The 25021-nt window shown below is 42.9% G+C and overlaps 1 protein-coding gene across 8 annotated transcripts in view; it reads left to right on the top strand.

Moving 5' to 3' along the window:
• The window catches only part of PUM2 (pumilio RNA binding family member 2), a 124750-nt gene that overhangs the window by 6587 nt on the left and 93142 nt on the right, over positions 1 to 25021 (top strand). For 6 of the 8 annotated variants that reach the window (XM_068161322.1, XM_068161320.1, XM_068161326.1 and 3 more), the window contains exon 2: positions 5467 to 5567. The exons of the other annotated variants lie outside the window; for them this stretch is intronic. In XM_068161322.1, coding sequence (XP_068017423.1) covers positions 5532 to 5567 — 36 coding nt within the window. In that variant the 5' untranslated portion in view covers positions 5467 to 5531. The remainder of the gene's footprint in view (positions 1 to 5466; positions 5568 to 25021) is intronic. 8 annotated transcript variants of the gene reach the window in all.

Below are 25021 nucleotides of genomic sequence, written 5' to 3'. Positions count from 1 at the left end.
GTGGTACCGGCTGACGCAGCACCGACAGTAGCAGCGACCCAGCAGCGGCCATGGCAGCAGTCCCCACCCCTTTCCCCCGCAGCGGCTTCAGCTGCACTACTCTGCTCTGATTTAATGGAACAGTACTCATTTTGTCATTTCTGATTGTAATGTCTTTCACAGATTTGTTATTTATAGTTTTGTTAAGTTTTTCTAATAAGCATAATGAATAAGTAAGCATTTGGTACTTATAAGTATTTGGTACATAGTAATTGCAGTAAGGTGTAAGTACTTTGTAATGAGTTTACATTGTATGATTTTCTTTTGGTTCGAACCTTTTTAATTGTGTGCCTATAGGCATTTCAAAGGAGCTCCATGTAATATAGTTAAGGAATGTATAAACAGGTTTTAATTTTGGAAAGTGTTTTTTAGTTAATGTAACAATTTTATTTCTTTTTAGACACTGATTTGATGAATTAATTTTAACATAGTTCTTTAAGGTTTTAAGGATTTTTGGTATTAGCATAAGTTAAGGGTTTGTTATAGGTATATTATGGAATGAGTTTTTTGGTCTTATTCTGTGTTTGTAATAGCTTTAAGGATTATATATATATATGTATAAAAAAAAAAAAAAAAGAGGAAGGGAGAATACCCCATAGCAAAAAGAAAAAGAAGTTTTAATGGTATCAATAAGAGATTAGTATTACTAGGATGAGCAAGAATGCTATTGGGCAAAGCAATGAAGTTCTTTTGCTCTTGCTGTTTGCCTGCAAGTTTTCTGTCTGTGAAGCTAGAGCCTGGCCAGATCTACCTTTACAGATTAAAGAAATCTTGCTATTATTAAACAATTTATGATTTTTGACCATCCTAGAGAAAATAAAAATGCAACATACCCCTAAAGCAGATTGTAAAACAGTGTTAAGGATTGTATTTATGTTTTAATCTTTGCAATGTGTTCAGGCATAATCAAGTATTTTTTGTTAATAAGAGGAGTGAAATACAAAGATCGAAACTATAAAGATCTAAATTCCTTTTTTACAATGTCTGTTATCTTTGACCATGTATTATGCCAGCTCTGTTAAAACATTGTTACTAGTTCAACTTAAGCTTTGTACCTTGTTGGACAACAAACCACAGAAGATTTTAACTGATGTAAAAGGTTCCCATTCAGATTAATGGACAAATGGTTGGAGCACTTCTGATTGGATGTTCATCTGCCAGCATGTCAGGATTACAGATTCTCACAGGACTGATAGATGCAGATTATCATGGGGAAGTATTTGTAATGGTGCAAACTATGTTACCACCTATGATCATCTCTAAAGGACAGCGGCTAGCGCAGCTGATTCCCTTGCCACACTTGGCAGCAGGACTGCAACCATTTAACAGACAAGATAGAGGTGATGGGGGCTTCGGTTCCTCCATGGCACCTCTGACCTTGTTGACTGTGGGTATGAAGTCCCGCCCCCAGCAGTCTGTAACGATAACTTGGCAAGGCCAGCAGCAGTACCTTTGTGGGCTGTTGGACACCGGAGCCGATGTTACTGTCATTTCATCTTCATATTGGCCATCTGCATGGCCGCAAGTGACATCATCAGCTGCAATAGCTGGAGGAGGAGGCTTAAAGATCGCTCAGTCTACGCCACCGATAACTGTGTCACTGGATGGAAAAACAGTTTCTGCAGTCTTTTATCAATATCGGGTTGTTGATTTTACTGATTGCTTTTGCTATATTGTTAATTTTACCTTGCTTGTTTTCATGTGTGCAAAGGATGTTAGGTTAGAATGATATAGTTTTGTTGCCTTTTGATTTTACTTGTTATAGAGTTAAACTTTGTAGAAAAAGATAAACTTTATTATAACGTGCGTCAACAATTAACAATAACCAGTAGTTAACAAGAACTGTGGAAACAACTTACTTACAACAATTATTGAGATAACACAGAATGGCAGTAACAAAAACAAGGATAACAGCACAGATTGAGACACCGAACAGTGAATAAACTAACACTCTAAGCCGCCTTCGACCAACCACCTCCACATCTGGATGCAGCGTGGTGCGATGGGCGGTGCCAGCTCTCCTCCTGAGAAAAGAAGATATCAATCATAAAAAAGGGAATATCCTTGATTTCTTTTGAATCACCCAAAGCCTTAACAGAACTAACCTTTTTGGTTGTTGTGGAGGGCTAACAATTGCTACTCTAGGCCTCTCCTCCCTGGTGGGTGACAGTGGCCTAAACAGCCTAAGAGTGAGAAAACATTTCAGTGTTACATCCAAGTTAGGAAATATTGTCTGGGTTTTTATTAAAATACTGTAGAGAAACATTACCATTGGTGGGCTGTCATCTCAGAAAGCTCTGGAAACAGATCTGGGGTGGTCTCGTTCTCTCTGGCGGTGGCCATCGTTTCCACCTTGAGTGGCGACACCTCGTGATTCGGGTGTGGGAATGCGCAAGTCCAGCCCTGCGCATGCGCCATAACCCTCTATGGTTCAGCCATGATGCTGTGACGCATGTTGAAATCAAGGCCATAACTAGCAAAAGGGTTTATGTCCTATATGATTGTTTTAATTGTGTTGTATGAATCTGTTAGATCACTTAGTCTCAATGCATAAGCATGTTCAAGAACTGGAATAGAGAGTAACACAATTGCAGATTGATAATAATGGTTAGTTTAAAGAATTGTTTAACACTTAGGGCTGTATATCATAATTGCTTAATGATTGTATGTTTAGAGAAAATGTTTATATGGATTTAAATGTTAACTCACCAGTTTGTTGTAGTTTTAAATAGTTATAGGAAAAGTCAAAATCAATTATAGCACAAAATACATTTTAATGTTAGGTTATAAAAACAAAAGAGGGGAATTCAGGTATTATGTTATAAGAAAGAATAGTTAAAGCATACTACGTTCTCAAATTTTCATTTTATGTGTGATTTTAAATGTGATTTAACAAAATTTAGAGAGGATGTAAGAATTATGGAAGTTTTAGCTAGGAGAAATTTGAAATAAAAAGAAACAGCATTAGGCCAACGTTGAGCATCAATAGGACCCAGTATCTTTCCTTAGCAGAAACAAAACACCTTACGGGGGCCTTGACTCAAGCTTTAAAGAAAACGGGGGAAAGGGGTCAGGAGACTGTACAGACCCGAGTATTGGAATGGGTCTTTTTATCCTTACAACCACAACATACCATTTTTCAAATTTTTGCACTTGCTGATTTAATTAAGCGTTGCCGCTTATGGTTGTATCAGCTTACAGGTCTGCCTCCAGCAATAATATATCTCCCCATGCAGCAATCGGACCTGCAGTGGTATTTAGGCAACAGCATGGAATTTGCCGCTGCATTGTTAGAGGAAGGTGCTCTCATTAAGACTGCACCTTTGCAAGATAAGATCCTAGGCTGGATGTCGCAGCAATTGTGGATTGGTATACCAAATATAAGGAGCAACCAATTGTGGGTGCTCTGACAGTATTTACAGACGCAGGGAAGCGTTCCCGAAAAGCTGCAGTGACTTGGCAAGATAAGAGTATTAGCCAGTGGAGACATGTGATGTTAGAGGCAGAACCACAGGACTCACTTCAAACTTTGGAACTGTTGGCAGTGTTGTGGGAATTACAGCATTGGATGAGCCAAGCTCTTAATATAGTGTCAGATTCCATGTATGTTACAGGGCTTGTACAACGGATAGAGGATGCCCTGATTAAAGATGTAACAAATAAGAGATTATACGAGTTGATGTTGAGGTTACAACAAGCCATAAGATGTAGGTCAGCATCATATTGTATTTTGCATATTAGAAGTCATAAGTTTGATGTTGGCCTGGGAGAAGGAAACGCTCGAGCAGATAAGTTGGTATCCTTATCTGTACCAGTCTCAGCCTCAGTAAAGGCCCGAGAAGCACATATGACCTTTCATCAAAATGCGAAAGGATTGGCCAAGGAAGTTGGTTTAGTTGGTTAGCGCCATTGGCCAAGGAAGCATTGCGCCTTTTGTTTATTGTTATCATTATTATTATAGCTGCACGAATAATATTTAGATGTGTAATGAAACAGTTTGATCGTTTTACTGAATCTTTTGTAGTTGTTAAAGAAAACGGGGGAATTGTAGAAGAATGGGCAAAGGAAAAAGGCCTGCAGGACTGTTTGGTCTTTTCTGATAAGGATATGGAACGCCACAGAACACAGTGGATTTAGCTGAATCATCAAGAAGTAACGCAAGGGCACTGTAACCTTGAGGGTCGTAAACAAGTAGGGGACTGCAAAAACAGGATGTTTGTGGCTAGCTGAAGCAGGATGTTAAAACCGCAAGAGGTGGGGTTGACATGTAACCTGTAACCAATAATATGTTGCCAAGTGGGCATAATTATAGTAAACTGTATATAAGATGTGTCTGATGCTCAATAAAGTTGGATTTCGCTGATCACATTGATCATACGTCGACCCCTTCTTGCGGCAATTTTGACAATGAACGTTGTTCTTATATAGCTTGGACATATAGGAGCTGCAGATTTAAGAGATGCGGGAAAGCCTTTTATGTTATCAAGACTTAATTTTTTTAGGTTGCTAGGTGGAATGAACATTCCATGTGTGCTAGTTGTTAATGAAGTGGTGTTGCAGAAGACCAGAGGAATGATGTATGTTAACATTGGTCAGGAAGCCAGTGGTGTTGGAATAGGAATTACCCTAGCTGGAACAGTACCTTGATCAATATCAGGGCCAAGTTCATCTGGAAACACTCTTCTCACCATCTTTGCAACTTCAGTGTCAAGTCCTTCCAAAGTCCAAGTACACCTCAGTTTGCTCACAGTTGGGTATTCCTTCCAGAGGCAGGCCAGAGGGCAGTCGAGTGGCTACTCCAGCAAAAATTGCTGGCTAACACAATTAGATTCATATAGATCATTTGGTAGGTAGTTTATTTCTTTTTCATTGAGATGATTCTTGTCTTGTGTTGAATTCACATCTTTATGAAAGAGATGTATGATTTAAGCTATTTTTTCATAATCTGTGGTAACCTAAACTATAAAACTTCCACTTAATTTTCTTAAATCAGTTAAAAATATAAAATAATTTTGACTGTTCAGTTTGAACCATTCCTTTAACTTAGATAAATGGTTCAGATTTCAGTGAATACCTATTGGTTTTTTTTAACCAGGATTCCATCAAATCATTAGATTTGAATTTATGCAAAATAGTTTATTTAGTTTGAGAAAAGACTAGCTTCTGGTAGGCTTTATGTGAAAGTGGTATAGTTTAACACATTTTGTTATTCTTACAGGTAAAAAAAAATTGTTCAAGTAAAATAGGAGTAGTAGAGTTAAGCACAGAAAAAACTTTCTCCTTTTGCAGATAATACCCTAGGAGGGGAAAAAAAAATCCTATTTTAAGCTTTTCTAAAGTGTTTAATTGAAATAGCTTCCTAATTTTTCTCTTTAAAACTTTATTATGAATTTCAGAGGAATGGATTTTTTTTTTTTTTTTTGCCAGGACTCTTGCAGTGTGCCACACTTTAATCCACGAGGAACTTTTTCGACCTTCTCAAGGAATAAGGAATGTGTTCAAAAAATGTAGTAAATGCAGAATCAAATGTGAGTAAATGAAATTTGCTGACCTGAAACATGGGAATATTTGTTGTGTCTTTTGGGATTTTTTTAGGCATCTGCTTTTTCTCATTTCTTAGTCTTCTCCCCCACTGTTTTTACTGTTTTGTGGGGCTATTCTTCCTATTACATTGATCTGTATAGCAGGAAAAAAACATTGTTTTCCATGGCATTCTGCATTGTGCTGCATCACATTTTGCATTACACTTAGACAATGTAAAGAAGTTCTGTAAATATAAAATTATGTAATACTTGTCCACTTGAATACACTTTCTGAATATGAAAATGTTGAGTTTTTCCTTGCCGGTGCTCAGTCTGTTAAACAAGCACTGGTGCAAATTTTCACTAGCATATCCCAAGGCTGATGCATTGTATAGGTAGAATTATTCACAGATAAGTAAATGCTAAGTCACAGTTGTATCTCTCTTTTGCCACATGCTTTCCATCCCCAGTGGGAATCAGAGCCACATCTTAATTAGCAGCTTTTTAAAATTCAGTTAAGTCAGTCAAAATATTTATGCATTCCTCCAGCAGGTCAACATCATGAACGTCATATATGTTTTCTGGTAACTTCAATGGAGGGTGCAGGCAAAGTACTCCTGATTTTTTTTTTTTTTTTTTTTTTTAAGTGCTTTAATGTTATTACACATTACGAAGAGTTATTAAAGGGGAGGGTGCTCTGTGCTGTGCTTTGTTACCCATGTGAAAACAGTGTTTTCCAACTTATTGTAATCAGTACTGCCTTTATGTTCTGCCATTTTTCACTGTCCCATTTTTCCTTAGCAATGTGAACTAATGGAAATCAAGTACAGATCAGGAGACTTCTCCATTTCATTTATGTGATTTGAGTTTTGTGTACCTCTCTCTATTTTTGTCATTTTTATTAAGACAGAAATTGCTGTTCTGGTCTTTAAAGAGCAGGCAACTTTTGAGTTAGAGGTACTAAAGAAATGGGTTTTCTAAAAAATAAATTTATGCCAACTGTGGAAGGAGTTGTGACTCTGTTTTCTGTAGATTAATATATGAAAGAAATTTTGTATGCATTTAGAGGAAAGTTGAAAAATAATAGAAGCAGATATAGTAGATATGGTTGAGGTTGGAAGGATTCTCTGGAGGTTATCTAGTCCAACACCTCTGCTCAAGCAGTACGATATAAAGCCAATTGTCCAGATTGTTGTATACATAGATATAAGAAGACATGAAGGTGCTGAAAGCTTTGATGCACTGTATGTATGTACTTTTCATATATCCAAACTGGATTTTACATAAATTTTATCATCTCAAGATACAGTCAAAGAATGTTAAAACAGTACCAAAGCGCGCAAAAAAAAAAAAAGCGACATTTTTTTTATAACTATGGCAAGACAACCTTTTTGTGAAGACAATGAAGTGGGAATTTTCCATGCAAATATAATAGTAAAAAGAAGGTAATTTTCATGTATTGAAAATAAGGATGGCTTAAATTGCCTCAGGCAAACACTATTAATTTTCTGGCGATAAACTTGTTTAAGCCTGAGACCTTAACAGGTGGATTCAAGTAGAAATCTGAAACATGGAAAAAACTTTGTATTCACTTCCTTACCAGAAGATACCTGATACTTTTGGATGACTTTCCACTGTTCTGTGGAAGTGAGTTGGAAGAAGAGTTACTGTGAACTACTTTATTACACAATGAACAAATCAACTTGCCTGGTATCACTGATGGATTTTTTAAGAATTTTCAGATTAGTTGAAGTGCTAAAGAAGTTGAGTAACAGAATAAGTTAATAAATAATAATTTACTTGATTAATTCCAAGAAACGAATCCCTGGGAAGGTTGAGGAAGAGAGGGGAGGCAACCCGTGAATAATTTAAGGATGTTGCTAGGTCTTGCAGGAAGAAAATTAGGGAGGCAAAAGCGCATTTGGAGCTTAGTCTGGCCTCTGCTGTGAAGGACAACAAAAAGTCCTTCTATAAATACATTAATAGCAAGAGGAAGGGCAGAGACAACCTCCACTCCTTGGTGGACACGGAGGGGAACGTTGTGATAAGGGATGAGGAAAAGGCAGAGATACTTAACACCTTCTTTGCCTCAATTTTTAGTAGCAGGACAGAATGTCTTCCAGACAGGTGGCCTCCAGAGCTGGCAGAAGGAACCAGGGAGCAGCATAGTTTTCCACTGTTCCAAAATGGGGTAGTTGGTGATCTGCTCAGCCGCCTGGATCCCCACAAGTCCATGGGACCAGATGGGATCCATCCTAGGGTGCTGAGGGAGCTGTCAGAGGAGCTGGCCAAGCCGCTCTCCATCATTTTTCAGCAGTCCTGGCTCACTGGAGATGTCCCAGAGGACTGGAAGCTGGCCAACGTGGTGCCCATCCACAAGAAGGGCTGGTTGGATGAGCCAGGGAATTACAGGCCTGTCAGCCTGACCTCAGTGCCAGGCAAGATCATGGAACAGGTCATCCTGAGTGCATTAACACAGCACTTACAGGATGGCCAAGGGATCAGGCTCAGCCAACATGGATTTAGGAAGGGCAGGTCCTGCCTGACCAACCTGATCTCCTTCTATGATCAGGTGACCCGCCTGGTGGATGTGGGGAGGCCTGTGGATGTAGTTTACCTGAACCTCAGCAAGGCCTTTGACACTGTCCCCCATAGCAAACTCCTGACCAAGCTGTCAGCCCATGGCTTGGACAGCAGCACTCTGAGCTGGGTTAGGAACTGGCTGGATGGCCGAGCCCAGAGAGTGGTGGTGAATGGTGTCACATCCAGCTGGCGGCCAGTGAGTAGTGGAGTCCCCCAGGGATCAGTGCTGGGCCCCATCCTCTTTAACATCTTTATTGATGATCTGGATGAGGGCATTGAGTCTATCATCAGTAAATTTGCTGATGACACCAAGCTGGGGACAGGAGTTGATCTGCTAGAGGGTAGAGAGGCTTTGCAGAGAGACCTCGACAGGCTGGGCAGATGGGCAGAGTCCAACGGCATGAGATTTAACGCATCCAAGTGCCGGGTTCTGCACATTGGCCACAACAACCCCATGCAGTGCTACAGGCTGGGGTCAGAGTGGCTGGAGAGCAGCCAGGCAGAGAGGGACCTGGGGGTGCTGGTTGATGGTAGGCTGAACATGAGCCTGCAGTGTGCCCAGGCGGCCAGGAGGGCCAATGGCATCCTGGCCTGCATTAAGAACAGTGTGGCCAGCAGGAGCAGGGAGGTCATTCTGCCCCTGTACACTGCACTGGTTAGGCCACACCTCGAGTACTGTGTCCAGTTCTGGGCCCCTCAGTTTAGGAAGGATGTTGACTTGCTGGAACGAGTCCAGAGAAGGGCAACGAAGTTAGTGAGGGGCTTGGAACACAAGCCCTATGGGGAGAGGCTGAGGGAGCTGGGGCTGCTTAGCCTGGAGAGGAGGAGACTCAGGGGTGACCTTATTGCTCTCTACAACTACCTGAAGGGGGGTTGTAAACAGGCAGAGGTTGGTCTCTTCTCCCAGGCAGCCAGCACCAGAACAAGAGGACACAGTCTGAGGCTGCGCCAGGGGAAGTTCAGGCTGGAGGTCAGGAGGCAGTTTTACACAGAGAGAGTGATTGCCCATTGGAATGGGCTGCCTGGGGAGGTGGTGGAGTCGCCGTCACTGGAGGTGTTCAGGAGGAGACTTGACAGGGTGCTTGGTGCCATGGGTTAGTTGATTGGGTGGTGTTGGGTGATAGGTTGGACGTGATGATCTTGAAGGTCTCTTCCAACCTGGTTTATTCTATTCTAATATTACTACCTCTTCTGAAAGCCATCTGAAATGTCTTCAACATCTTACTAGGCATATGGCAAGGCAAGGTCTTCAGTAAAGATAATTTTTTTGTCTAGTAGGATATTTAATTTTTACTCTGTTGCTTAAAGGACTGAAGAATTGCCTGTGTGCCTCATAAGGGGTTATTGAGAAATGAACTATGGGAATTATCAGTGAAGTGTCAATATTTGGAAGGCAGTTCATGCTGTTAATAGCTTGGATTAACTTCTGTTCAGTCATGGAGTGCTCAGGCAGCTGGACTAGAAGGTCGCTTCAAACTGGAATATTCTATTCTACATTTATACACAGTGGCATTAGAGACCATTGAGAACACATTGAAAATCAAGTGGGTTATTCTGGAGTTTCATGGTGGCACTGATTTGGAAATTACTGAGACTTCAATGGAAAAACTTAAGATACCACACACATTTGAGGGAAGAATGGGAAGCTCAAACAGCATAGTTAAATGTGATTGAACACAATTGAGATGGAAAAACTTTTTTGGTAAGTGTACACGTGATGCTGGTGTCTAAATGAACTAGCCACTCTGACTCATGAGTAGTGTAATTGACCATTTCAGAGTGCAAGGCACAGAAATGTGTGATGTTGCTAAGTCACATTCTGTGGTGTTCTGTGGTTGCTTCAGCTGTAGTGACAAATTTCAAGTGATGGACAGCAGTTCATTATCTGGCAATAACTTTGGAAAGTTGAACTTCTTTCCTGGCAAAGACACTACAGAATAGGCACCATAAGGGAGGGCAGAGGCTACAGGAATACTCATTTGCATGGGAGATGATATTAAAAAAAAAAAATATCTTTGGACACTCCGCTCTAAGAAATGTGTGCACAGCTCCTCAGTATAAGACAGGAAATCCATAAGTCCAGAGACAGCCATTGTCGCCTTTCATGTTAAAATAGCAGCAAACCTCTAGTCACCGACTTTACAGGATTATGTGTAAACTTCTTCATCTAGAAGTAACTGTCCCTGAGTCTCATTCATCTTCTTTTAAAATATTTTATATTGGAAAGAGTTATAAAGGATAATGAACATAAGAATTATCTCACTTGCAGTTCTGACTTTTTTCAGGTTCTTTGGTAGCACAGTATCTGAGGAAGACCACTGTCTATTGTGGCATCATCCTTTTGTTAACATCCCCATGGGGCTGCAGATAGGCTAGTGATCTGTTTGTCGTTAATTCTCATTGGTTCTGTAATTAAGAATTGTCTAGAATACAAAGGCCTAGTGATCAGAAGTAACTCCATAATATGAGGCATTACAGAGATGAGGTTTTGGGGAAGCTCAGGATATATTTTCTTGAATGTCAGAATATTTGCAAATGTTCATCCCATGTGCTGAAGCAAAGAGCCCAAGCTATTTGTCCTCCTTTCTTCCCCTGTCTGCCCTATCTACTTCCCTTCCTTGTGACAAAGGTACTTAAGCACTTCAGCAGTTTAAGCTGAATACATCATGTTATTAATTTAAACATCTTTGCTGCTTCTGCTTTTTCTACCTGCAATAGAAGGGAAAAAGGTAGGAACTGACTGTAAAAACGTTGGAGTCCTGCAGCTAGGTCTACCAGAGCATTTGTCAGACTCTGAAGAAGCAAGAATTTTTAAGCAAAATAATGCCAGATTGTAGCAGTCTTGTCAAAGCATCCCAAGAATAGTTATGCTATAAACAAAAGAATATAGATTGTGACTTCGTGCAAAGCTTTGGTTGAGCTGCAGTGACTATAACTCATTTGTGTTAGAATGTACGAACTTCTGGAGAAGTTTTGTAGAATAGCTGTAACAAAGGAATTTTTTTTTTTTCTTGGGGTGGGATGTGTATGGAGAGAACAAAAAGAAAGGCTCTAACTGAGTTCAGGAGCTTTAGCACTTCTGTGATATGGTATGGAGAAGCTCAGCATGACTTCCATGGGGATTTATTAGAATATTAATCAGCCACAAGAAAATATGTAGATGTTCTTAAGGTATTAAAATGGGCAAATGTTTAACATTGTTACCTCCAAAATAAAATGTATAATTTATAGCAGAAATTTTGCCTTGATTTCAAACAATGAGATTTGGGTTGTTTGTTCAAATAAGATATGCTAATATGTTTGTGCATGGAAATTGGGAAGTTTCCCATATGAGATCTCACAGTCATGTAGCCATGCCTTGGAGCAATGAATATCATCTCAGCATTCAAACTGAGAACAGAGTAATCTCTCTCCTGACCATACAGTGGGAGATGCATTTCCTGAATCATTAATTCTTTCTTTTGTAGAGTCTCCTTTAAACAATCCCTAGAAGCTTGCAGTCCTTATTTTTCTAATTTGCTAACTTTGTTTTCAACTTTTACTTAAAGTTCACAATTTTTATTTTTAACCACTTCAACTTTCATATTCAGATACCTTTTTTCAAGTGCTAAGCAACTATGCAGCATGTAAATACTTCCCTTTTATTGTTAGTCTATCATAGTAAAGCCTCAAGTTTTGTCTTAGGTGATGGATGGCTCCTCCTCCCTGTAAAGTTAAATTCTATCTGAAGCTGTTCTGAAGATCATTTGTTTCTGCAATCAACAGGTTCTATAATTACTTTGTGTTGTCTTTCTGTGTTTCCTTGAAATGGTTTTATTTTTTTTTATTTTGTTATTTTCTTCAATTACATCAGCATTTAGCTTTGCCTAACTAAACCCCCAGATTATGAATGTCAAGTGTATGATTTAAGCAGCTTTTCAAACATACACTTTTCAAGCCTCACAAAGCAGGAAAAGAACTGTTAGACTGCAAAGATTTTTCCATTGTGTTTAGGGGAGGCATTTGATTACTGCTGGAAAATGTATGCCCTGTTAAAACAACCTTGTTTAATAAGTTGCTGGTGAGATTTTTCCATTATACTAGTATTGTGTGTTTTGGAGGAAGTATCATAAGATTTTTCAGGTGAATTTTAAGTTTGTGGCTTTCTGTGTGTTTAAAAAAATCTATCTTACAACCTGCATACTTTAGAGATCACCTTGTTACCTGCTTGTGACTATCACAATTCTGGCAGCAGGTGTAGCTGCCAGAGGTAACTTAACTTCCCTTTGTCCTTTCTCTGATATGAAATAGCTAAAAAGGAATATTTTGTGACATATTGCAAGGTGGTTTTGTGTAATTCAACTGAAAGAAAAGCATTGATAAATTTTCTGTGATGTACTTAAATCACTTCCCTGGCTGGAGAGAAGAAAATTACAGTATTAAGCTTTGCAGGGACTTGATTTGTGTATTTAGTAATTTCAAGCACGTGGTGTATGGAGTAAACATCTTAAAGTAAGTGTTGTTAGGACAAAGAGTAATTGTAGTCACCTGACTTGTGCAAACAATTTTATTCTATGTAACTTCTGTTCTTCAGAGAACCTAATCACCCCTTCCAGTCACATTAGCTGGTTTGATGCATCTGCATACTTTCTGACCTTTTCATCAGCATTTCGTAACTGCAGCTGAGAGTTCAGACTGGTGAGCTAATTGACTAGCTCCCATCCACTACATAGTATCATAGTATCATTCAGGGTTGGAAGGGACCACAAGGATCATCTAGTTCCAACCCCCCTGCCATAGGCAGGGACACCCCACACTAGATCAGGCTGGCCAGAGCCTCATCCAGCCTGGTCTTAAACACCTCCAGGGACGGGGCCTCGACCACCTCCCTGGACAACCCATTCCAGGGTTTCACCACTCTCATGGTGAAGAACCTCCTCCTCACATCTAGCCTGAATCTCCCCACCTCCAGCTTCATTCCATTCCCCCTAGTCCTGTCACTACCTGAGATCCTGAGAAGTCCCTCCCCAGCCTTCCTGTAGGTCCCCTTCAGATACTGGAAGGCCACAATTAGGTCACCTTGGAGCCTTCTCTTCTGCAGACTGAACAGCCCCAACTCCTTCAGTCTGTCCTCGTAGGAGAGGTGCTCCAGCCCTCTGATCATCCTTGTGGCCCTTCTCTGGACACGTTCCAGCACCTCCACATCCCTCTTGTAATAGGGGCTCCAGACCTGGACAAAGTACTCCAGTACATAGTGTTTATTGAGCTATCAATCTGTGAGCTGCTACCCCTTTGTGGATTGTAGCATTAGTTGTGTCTTTATTAAATGTGTACCCAAGTGGTTTTGCTTTCTTCAGCTTTTTTGTATTTTTGACACATTCCTTGAAATCTTTACATTTTCACATGCCTTAATGTCTCCAGATACCTGGTACTTGTGCATTGGTGAGTGTATTAATGTGAATGACTACTTTGTTCTTACTTTTCTGGTTCAGTTTCTCATTGTGTTAGTCTTTGTAATTTGTCTAACACTTAAAGTGAGAGCTCTTTGAAGTAGTCCTTCTGTAATGGGTTGGGGCAGACCCCCTCCCCACCACGCGCAAAAAAAATAATGACTCAGACAAACAGATTGCAAAAGTGATGGAAAGTTTAAATAGAACAGTGAGTGCGTGCAGAGAACTAGAGATACAGTGACGAGAGAAAAGAACCCAAAACAGACCCAGAGAAACCCATCCCTACCTGGGGGTACACCCGAGACCCCCAGGGCTCCCTCTTCCCCCTCCCATTGCTAGGCTAGTCTCAGCTGGCCAGATCTGAGACTGCCCATCCCCCCGTGGCCTTGGGCCTAGCAAGGCCCAAGGCCAGGAGATCTCTCCCCCATGTTACCAACTGACGGAGGAGGAAGAAAAGAGGAAGTGCCAGACCCCGCCACAAAACTTATAGTGGTGCAAGGGATCATGGTAGGAAATAACCTAATTTCCTGTGTCCACCCACTGGGCTGGACTTCTGGACACAGGAAGCACCCCGTAGCAGAGGGCACCCAGCCCAAACTACGACACCTTCATACTTAAGTGCTTATTCAGTAATTAGCATAAAGAGACTCTGGTGTGATACTACAGCAAAAGAAATAGCATGTGGTCTGCAGTGCATTATCTTTGATTTACATATAGAGAAATTATACCATATACTTGTGCAGCAGTAGCTCTGTGCTGAATCAGTTCAGATCTGTGAGGAATTATTTGCAGTAGTGTGGATGTGAATGGTAGCACTGCTTCTGAAAGTAACCTGGGCTGCAAGCAGCGAGTGCATATTTATGCACTTTAGAACCTGACATAATGGGAACCAGAGACCTGAGCTAGCTGTTTGTGGAGGCAGTTGAAGTTTCTTCACATTTTAGTCCCATAGGCTCCAGGTGAGATGGTGAGCATTCCAAACATGATTATTACGTAGTTCTGGAATTTTGTCCCAAAGCAAAAACTTGTTTTGGGATTCTAGGAGAGTTTTGTATAAACACAGGGTAAGGTGATGAGAGCCAGTAAACTTGGGGGAAAAATGACTCTGTATAGTAATTTTCTTCTATTATTCAAGGTGTCAAGAAAATCTGTAAAATTGGGTCAGTGTTATTTATTTTATTTAATCTAAATTCTAATTTGCAGATGTAGAATGTAGTTTGCTTTCTTTTTTCATGTGATTAAAATTTAGGCTTATGAAAATGGTGTCCACTGATTTCTTGCATGGGGGAGCTACATGTAGTTTTCTGAGCTACCTTGGTTTGGTACAGTTTACATTAAAGTCAGGGTGACAAGGTCCCTTATATATCTTTGTGAAGAGTTATGTGAAATCTTTTTAGTGAAAAGAATGGAGAGTAGAATTCACAGGGAGCAAAGTGAAGTGAGTGTTAAATATATGAAGATAAGCAGCTTGGGGCAGCACATAGTTGGATAAATAATTTGAGGGAATCCTTTATATTGGGTGTTCTGAAATTCATATATCTAATCAGAAATTTTGCTTGTAAGATGATATTTTTATATTTTGTTAGATGGTTATTCAAACGTGGGGTGGGGTGAGAGAGAGTGGGGGTGGGGTGTCCACAGTTACTCTCTCTGCCTATCCTGTGTTCTGGTGTTTATGTGCTGATAACTACTTTTACATATAAGTGCTGTTAAGTTTTTGGCTTTTTAAGTGAAAAGGTTGAAAAATTTGGCTTTAAATGCATCATTGTATTAATGCTAGTCTTTGAACTAATTTTTGTTACAAAGCTTTAATTCAATTTCATAGTTTCATAGTTTCATTCAGGGTTGGAAGGGACCACAAGGATCATCTAGTTCCAACCCCCCTGCCATGGGCAGGGACACCCCACACTAGACCAGGCTGGACAGAGCCTCATCCAGCCTGCTCTTAAACACCCCCAGGGACGGGGCCTCGACCACCTCCCTGGACAACACATTCCAGGGTTTCACCACTCTCATGGTGAAGAACCTCCTCCTCACATCTAGCCTGAATCTCCCTGTGGCCGGTTGACGTTGCCCCCTTAAGAAAGGGAATATGGTGGACGGAAGCTGGTAAACGGAAGGAATAGTCTAAACTAATTTCATTGGACGAGTGGGAGGAAGCACCTTCTGAGCTGGGACTATACTGGGCACTCCGGCACCTTATCTTCAGTCTTGCTTCCGCCTTTCCACGGTGCGGCCGCTCTCTGTCTCTGTGCTGGGCTTTCTGCCAAGGCCTCGGCCTTGAAGATAGATAAAGGCCGGTATATTAACTCCCTTCCAATTAACACGAACTGCTTCTAACTTTTTTTTCCTCTCTTTTCTTTCTCTTTCTATCCCACTCTGAGGAAAGGGGGGGGAGAGAGGGGAGAGCGGAGGTGGGGAACCCCTCTCTGCCGAGGGGGTCACTCTCATTTCTGTGTTACTCTGTTGTATATCTTTGTATATATTGTAGATATTGTAAATTTGTAAATAATCCCCTGCATTCCCTACGTTGCTTTGTAAATATAGCTCCACTGCTTTGCTAATTCAGCTTGTGAGGTTTTTTTTTCTTTCCCTTCAATTTTTTTTTCCCTTTTACTTTACAAGGGGGAAGGGAGGAGGCTTCTTGGTCTTACCCCTTCCAAACCCACCACATTTTTTTTATTGGCGTACCCAACGTGCGGCAGATAATTAGTTTAATTTATTACTTGATTAATTTAGTGTTTTCTAGCTGAATTAGCAAACATGAAGGTATTGTGGTTTGTGGAGCGATTATTCTTTTCAATTTTTGGGGCTCTGATTTACAGGTATTGTTTGGGTTTGATTTTGGATTACCTGGGTAAATATTTGGTGCGGACAATTTATATGTGGGTTATGTATAAAGTTAAATTATGGTATGGAAAATGTATTAATTTATTATGGCCAGTGAGATACAGGAATGTTACCTCCACCACTCTCCCAATTGAGATAAAGGGTTTTAAGATTCCGCCTGAGGAGAGAGTAACTTTAGGTGATGCCTGGGATCCAAAGGTGATTTATTTCATGTCTATAATTCTGCTGCTGGTGATAATTATCGTGTATCTCCTGATTTCTTTACGGCGAGAGAGAAAGGTGTCCAGAGCTTGTTTTGTTATTAAAACTAGATCAAAAAGAAAACGCCGTGGCTCTCGATCAGTCCCAGAGTCATCTAGTGATGAGGACTGTGGAGAACCCGTGTCAGTCAAAAAGAAGGCTAAAAAGTTAATTGGTAAGGCAGCTCTAAATGACTTTTCTGCTGATTCTAGCAAGCAGCCAAGGGCATCGGCTGGTATCAACATGGCACCTACTCTTTCTCCTACTCCTTCTCCTTCTTCTCCATCGGCCATTAACGGAGCAACGTCACTTCCACCCAATCCCTCAGTGGGACCGGAAGTCACTGCCCCAGCAGCTGATTTATCTCAGGACTTGTCAGCTTCTATTAAGGTGGCTGTAAATTCAAACACAGCTCCAGTTAAGGTGGCTCCTTTAAAGACTAGAGCTGGAAAGGCCAAAGATGGAGAAGAAGAGGAGGAGACTGATCCTGGTGAGGGGCCCTCTACTCTAAAAGATCCTGCTCAGGAGGAAGAGGTTTGTTTTAAAGATCTAGCTAACCTAGTGAGATCAAAGCAGGATAGAGATGAAGTTAGGAAGGCAGCTGGCAAAGGTGGTTCTCAGCTTAAAGAGATCCTTAGGAGAATGACAGCAGGATTTTACGGGCAAAGAATTCAGGGAGATGAAGATCAAGATGATATTACAGACTGTTCGTCACCACGGGAGGAATTGAGAAATGTCCATAAAGATTTCACCAGGGCAGATAAGGAGTCAGTTCTAGCTTGGCTTAGTAGGTGTTATGATACAGGTGCTCCAGCTCTAACAGTTGGAGACAAGTCAGCAGCTCAGTTAGGAACTCTCTCAAGGGACAATGGAATAGATAGACATCTAGGCGAAGCTCTCGGTAAGGTTAATCTGTGGATACGCCTTTTAATGGCGGTTGCCCTGAGATACCCTTCCTGAGATGATCTTCCCTGGAATCCTAAACCCTGGACTACCATAGATGAGGGAATTAAGCGCTTGAGAGAATTTGCTGTTAGAGAGCTACTCTATGGTGGACATGAAATTCTGAATCCTGATGACGTTCCTGTGGGTATTGGTCTTGCTAAAAAGATCATCAAACTTGCTCCTTCTAATTATGCAAACATTCTGGCAAGCAGAATTGTGTCAAGAAGTTATGGTGGAGCTTCTCCTACGGTTGGCCAATTCAGTGATCAAATGAGACAATTGGAGGATAGCATGACACGTGGTTCTTTGGTTTCAGCCATTAAAACTATGTCTGGTCATATTCAGAATTGCATAAGAGAGTTAAAAGATTCCATATACCAATTGGCACAAAGGGATAATTTCAATTCTTCCTCCAGGTGGGTACAAGTTTCATCTGTGAGGAATACACGTCCTCCACGGAGGTCATTCCAAAACAGGTCATTCCAAAACAGGTCATTCCAAAACAGACCACCAAGGCAATCACGTAGAACTATTTGGGTAACTGCGTGATCAGTTTGGTGAGAACATGAACCGCTGGGATGGCCAACCAACTTCTAATCTTTTCAGGAGACTGAGAGAACTGCAAAGTGGCAGAACCCGAGGTAGCAATACCAGAAGGGTAGCTGTTACTTCCACAGTTCCCCAGAACGACTCTTATGGCTACAACAGTGGCTCCAGTTATAACATGCAAAGTTATAACCCTGCAAACTATGTGCAATGCACATGTGCGCATGTTCCCCATAACTAGGGGTGCCCTGCCTCCCGCCAGGGGGAGGAGAGGGATAACAGAGATAATAGAATCTATTGGGATGTGTACATCCAGTGGCCTGGCACTTCACAATTTCAGAAGTACAGGGCCTTGGTTGACACAGGAGCTCAGTGCACCATAATACCATCAAATTATCAGGGATCAGAGTCTATAACTATTCTGGGAGTTACTGGTGGATCTCAAGAGTTAAGTAAGGTAGAGGTTAATATAAGTTTAACTGGTAAACAATGGAGGAAGCATACAGTTGTGACCGGACCTGATGCACCTTGTATTTTGGGAATTGATTTTCTGAGAGAAGGGCGTTTCAAAGACCCTAGAGGTTACAAATGGGCTTTTGGAGTGGCTTCAATAGAAATTGATGGACAAAAATTGAAGCTATCTGCCAGACCTGAGCTTTCTGATGAATCTGCAGTTGTGGGACAACATAAGATACAGGACATTAAATTGCCGGTTGCTTCTCAGACTGTGCATCACAGACAATACAGAACCAACCGTGACTCTTTGTTGCCCATTCAGAATCTGATTCGTCAGTTGGAGAGTCAGAAAGTCGTCAGCAAAACTCATTCACCTTTCAACAGTCCAGTGTGGCCTGTGCGGAAGCAGAATGGAGACTGGCGTCTGACGGTTGACTACCGAGCCCTGAATGAAGTGACACCACCTATGAGTGCAGCAGTGCCAGACATGATGGAGCTACAGTATGAGCTGGAATCCAAAGAGGCCAAATGGTATGCTACCATAGACATTGCTAATGCATTTTTCTCTATTCCCATAGCAGAGGAATGCAGGCCTCAGTTCGCTTTCACCTGGAGAGGAATCCAGTACACTTTCAACAGACTGCCAATGGGCTGGATCCACAGCTCAAGCATCTGTCATGCAGTGATCCACGATGCTCTGGAGAAAGGCGGTGCTCCAGAACACATCCAGTTCATCGATGATATCATCGTCTGGGGTAAAACTGCTGAGGAAGTCTTCAAGAAAGGTAACAAAATCATTGACATTCTTCTGAATGCAGGTTTTGCCATCAAACGAGACAAAGTGAAAGGACCTACCACAGAAATTCAGTTTCTGGGAGTGCGGTGGCAGGATGGACGCCGACACATTCCAGTGGATGTGGTAAATAGAGTCTCTACCATGGCAAGTCCCACAAACAAGCAAGAGACCCTACGTTTCTTGGGGACAGTGGGATTTTGGAGACTGCACATTCCTGGATACAGTCAGATTGTGAAACCTCTGTATGATGTGACTCGAAAGAGAAACCATTTCCACTGGGGACCTGAACAACAAGCAGCCTTTGACCAGATAAAGCAAGAGGTAGTTCAAGCAATGGGTCTGGGACCTGTCCGAGATGGTCCAGACATTAAGAACATTTTGTACACGGCTGCAAGTGACAATGGTCCAACCTGGTGCTTGTGGCAAAAAGCTCCAGGTGAGACACGTGGACGACCTCTTGGTTTCTGGAGTCGAGGTTACAGAGGTTCAGAGGCTAATTATACTCCAACAGAGAAAGAAATCTTAGCTGCCTATGAAGGAGTAAAAGCATCTTCTGAAGTGATTGGAACTGAATCACAACTTCTCTTAGCTCCCAGATTACCAGTTTTGAATTGGATGTTCAAAGGCAAAGGATCCACACCACATCATGCCACAGACTCAACCTGGTCTAAGTGGATGGCTCTGATAACACAGAGAGCTCGAATGGGAAATCTTGAAAGACCTGGTCTAGTGGAGGTGATCTCAAGTTGGCCTGAAGGTATCAACTGTGCCAAACCTCCAGAGGAGAAAGTAACTCGTGCTGAGGAAGCTCCTCCTTACAATGACCTCTCTGATGATGAAAAGAAATATGCTTTGTTCACAGACGGTTCCTGTCATCTTGTTGGAAAGAAGCGAAGGTGGAAGTCTGCAGTGTGGAGTCCAACACGCCGAGTTGCAGAGGCGAAAGATGGAGAAGGAGAATCCAGTCAGTTCGCAGAGGTAAAAGCTGTCCAGCTAGCTCTCGACGTGGCTGAACGTGAGAGATGGCCAAAGCTTTATCTCTACACCGACTCATGGATGGTAGCCAATGCTCTATGGGGTTGGCTAAAGAACTGGAAGAAAAGTGGTTGGCAGAGGAAAGGAAAACCCATTTGGGCAGCCAACCTGTGGCAGGACATTGCTGATCGAATCGAGAGAATTCCAGTGAAAGTGAGACACATCGATGCTCACATTCCTAAGAGCCAAGCTACTGAGGAACAGCAACACAACCATCAGGCAGATCTAGCTGCAAGAGTTTCTCAAGTAGACATGGACTCTAATCTTGATCTCGACTGGAAACACCGAGGTGAGATATTCTTAGCTCGGTGGGCTCATGATTCGTCAGGACATCAAGGCAGAGATGCAACATACCAATGGGCTCGTGACAGATCCATAGACATTTCCATGGATGCTATCACACAAGTCATCCATGACTGTGACATTTGTGCTGCTATTAAGCAGGCAAAACGACTTAAGCCCTTGTGGTATGGTGACAGATGGTCCAAGTACAAGTATGGTGAAGCTTGGCAGATTGACTACATCACTCTACCACGTTCTCGTTTTGGTAAGCAATACGTGCTTACTATGGTAGAGGCAAACACTGGATGGTTGGAAACTTATCCAGTTCCACATGCAACTGCACGCAACACCATTCTCGGTCTGGAGAGACAAATCCTGTGGAGACACGGAACTCCAGAGAGGATTGAGTCAGACAACGGGACTCATTTCAAGAACAACCTTGTAAAGAACTGGGCAAAAGAGCACGGTATTGAGTGGATATTCCACATTCCCTACTATGCACCAGCTTCAGGGAAGATTGAACGCTACAACGGTTTGTTGAAGACCACTCTCAAAGCCATGGGAGGTGGATCTCTAAAAAAATGGGAAAAACATTTAGCACAAGCAACCTGGCTGGTAAATAGTAGAGGTTCAGTGAACCGAGCTGGACCTGCACTTTCAGATTTGTTACGGAAAGTAGAAGGTGATAGAGTTCCTGTTGTTAGAGAAAAGAATCTGTTAGGTAAAACTGTTTGGGTATTTTCGCCCTCAGGAGAGGCTAAACCTGTCCGAGGGGTGGTTTCAGCTGAAGGTCCGGGTCACACTTATTGGGTAATGCAAGAGAATGGTGAAATTCAGTGTGTTCCACAAAGAAATTTAACTTTAGCTGAAAGAGGTTAATTTCAAACTGCTGTACAGCTACATCGCGTCCAAAGGAAGAATCAACGAGGAATCTACGGTGCACGAACCCTGAGAGCCCTGAGTCAACTAAGAGACCCTGAGATTCCCTGTTTCCCTTTTCTTCGCTTCGTCGGTGAAGAAATGAACTGTTTTCCATTTTTCTCATTTTCTGATTTTCTTGGACTTTTGAATCATCTACATCTGAGCATAGCCGGAATGGACTATGAACTTTACTCACGAACTGTAAATATCGTTTTGGATTGGATGGACAGTATGAACAGCCAATGAAATTGTTTAGTAGGGGTGGACTGTGGCCGGTTGACATTGCCCCCTTAAGAAAGGGAATATGGTGGACGGAAGCTGGTAAACGGAAGGAATAGTCTAAACTAATTTCATTGGACGAGTGGGAGGAAGCACCTTCTGAGCTGGGACTATACTGGGCACTCCGGCACCTTATCTTCAGTCTTGCTTCCGCCTTTCCACGGTGCGGCCGCTCTCTGTCTCTGTGCTGGGCTTTCTGCCAAGGCCTCGGCCTTGAAGATAGATAAAGGCCGGTATATTAACTCCCTTCCAATTAACACGAACTGCTTCTAACTTTTTTTTCCTCTCTTTTCTTTCTCTTTCTATCCCACTCTGGGGAAAGGGGGGGGAGAGAGGGGAGAGCGGAGGTGGGGAACCCCTCTCTGCCGAGGGGGTCACTCTCATTTCTGTGTTACTCTGTTGTATATCTTTGTATATATTGTAGATATTGTAAATTTGTAAATAATCCCCTGCATTCCCTACGTTGCTTTGTAAATATAGCTCCACTGCTTTGCTAATTCAGCTTGTGAGGTTTTTTTTTTCTTTCCCTTCAATTTTTTTTCCCTTTTACTTTACAAGGGGGAAGGGAGGAGGCTTCTTGGTCTTACCCCTTCCAAACCCACCACACTCCCCACCTCCAGCTTCATTCCATTCCCCCTAGTCCTATCACTACCTGAGATCCTGAGAAGTCCTTCCCCAGCCTTCCTGTAGGCCCCCTTCAGATACTGGAAGGCCACAATTAGGTCACCTCGGAGTCTTCTCTTCTGCAGACTGAACAGCCCCAACTCTTTCAGTCTGTCCTCATAGGAGAGGTGCTCCAGCCTCCTGATCATCCTTGTGGCCCTTCTCTGGACACGCTCCAGCACCTCCACATCCCTCTTGTAATAGGGGCTCCAGAACTGGACACAGTACTCCAGGTGGGGTCTCACCAGGGCTGAGTAGAGGGGGAGGATCACCTCCCTCGACCTGCTAGCCTCACTTCTCCTGATGCAGCCCAGGATCTGATTGGCTTTGCGGGCTGCAAGTGCACACTGAGAGCTCATGTTGAGCTTTTTGTCCACCAGCACCCCCAAGTCTCTCTCTTCAGGGCTACTTTCCAGCCAGTCACTGCCCAGCCTGTATTTGTGCCTGGGATTGCCTCGACCCAGATGCAGGACCCTGCACTTGCTCTTATTGAACTTCATGAGGTTGGCTCGTGCCCACCTCTCCAGCCTGTCAAGGTCCCTCTGGATGGCCTCCCTTCCCTCCAGCGTGTCTGCTGCACCACACAGCTTGGTGTCATCAGCAAACTTGCTGAGGGTGCACTCAATGCCACTGTCCATGTCCCCCACAAAGATGTTGAATAAGACAGGTCCCAGGACTGATCCCTGAGGGACTCCGCTTGTCACTGGCCTCCACTGGGACATGGAGCCATTGACAGCCACTCTTTGGGTGTGGCCATCAAGCCAGTTCCTTATCCATCTAGTGGTCCACCCATCAAACCCATGTGTCACCAGTTTGGAGACCAGGATGTGGTGCGGGACAGTGTCGAAGGCTTTGCTCAGGTCCAGGTAAACGACATCAGTTGCTCGCCCCTCATCTATTAATTTTGTCACCTTCTCATAGAAGGCCACCAGGTTGGTCAGGCAGGATTTGCCCTTGGCAAAGCCATGCTGACTGCTCCCAATCACCTCTTCACTATTCTTTTGAGCGAGTAGTGACTCCAGGAGGATCTGCTCCATGATCTTTCCAGGCACAGAGGTGAGACTGACTGGCCTGTAGTTCCCTGGTTCCTCCTTCTTGCCCTTTTTGAAGATGGGGGCAATGTTTCCCCTTTTCCAGTCTGTGGGGACTTCACCAGATTGCCATGACTTTTGAAATATAATAGTGAGGGGTTTAGCAACCTCATCTGCCAGTTCTCTGAGTACCCGTGGGTGTAACCCGTCGGGTCCCATGGACTTGAACACTTTCAGGTTCTTCAGATGATCACGAACCTGATCTGCACTTACAATGGGCAGTTCTTCCTCCCCGTCCCTGGCTTTGACTTCCATAACATCAGGAGTGTGGCTAGAGGCCCTTGCAGTGATGACTGAGGTAAAGAAGTTATTAAGAACCTCATCCTTTTCCTCATCACTTGTGGCCATGTCACCATTTTCCTTTCTGAGGGGGCCCACACCTTCCCTAGTCGTCTTCTTCCCATTAATATACCTGTAGAAGTTCTTAGTATTCCCTTTAATCTCCCTGGCTAGATTCAATTCAAACTCTGCTTTGGCTTTCCTAACCAGGACTCTAGCTGCTCGGGCAGCTTCCTTATATACCCCCTGTTCTACCTGTCCTTCCCTCCACTTCCTGTAGAGTTTCCTTTTAAGTAATAGTGTGTCCAGTAGCTCCTTGCCCATCCAGGCAGGCCTCCTAGCATTCTTACCTGCTTTTCTCTTTGTTGGTACACAGAGCTCCTGGACACAGAGGAGGTGGTCCTTGAATACTGACCAGCTGTCAGGCTGGATGTGAGGAGGAGGTTCTTCACCATGAGAGTGGTGAAACCCTGGAATGGGTTGTCCAGGGAGGTGGTCGAGGCCCCGTCCCTGGGGGTGTTTAAGAGCAGGCTGGATGAGGCTCTGTCCAGCCTGCTCTAGTGTGGGGTGTCCCTGCCCATGGCAGGGGGGTTGGAACTAGATGATCCTTGTGGTCCCTTCCAACCCTGAATGAAACTATGAAACTATGTCCTGGGTCCCTCTTCCCTCCAGGGCTTTGTCCCACGACACTTTGGCTATCAGATCCCTGAAGCGATCAAAATCTGCACGCCTGAAGTCTAGGGTCGTGAGCTTGGAATACTTCCTCCTGATTGCCCTGAGGATGTTAAATTCAACTGTTTCATGGTCACTGCAGCCAAGGCCGTCTAGGAGCCTCACATTGCTTACCAGCCCTTCCCTGTTGGTGAGAACAAGGTCCAGCATAGCACCATTTCTTGTTGGTTCCTCTACCATTTGGAGGAGGAAGTTGTCTTCTATGCGGTCCAGCAACATCCTGGATTGCTGGTGCCTTGCTGTGTTGTCCCTCCAGCAGATGTCCGGGTGGTTGAAATCACCCATGAGGACCAGGGCTTGTGACCTGGAAGCTGCTTCTATTTGCCTATGGAG

The sequence above is a fragment of the Melanerpes formicivorus genome, unplaced genomic scaffold (assembly GCF_026170545.1).
Source record: "Melanerpes formicivorus ecotype bairdi unplaced genomic scaffold, bMelFor1.0.p_v2 SCAF_57, whole genome shotgun sequence".
In the NCBI taxonomy this organism is placed as follows: domain Eukaryota; kingdom Metazoa; phylum Chordata; class Aves; order Piciformes; family Picidae; genus Melanerpes; species Melanerpes formicivorus.
Note: the sequence above shows the minus strand (reverse complement) of the source record. Positions and strands in the feature narration are given on the sequence as shown.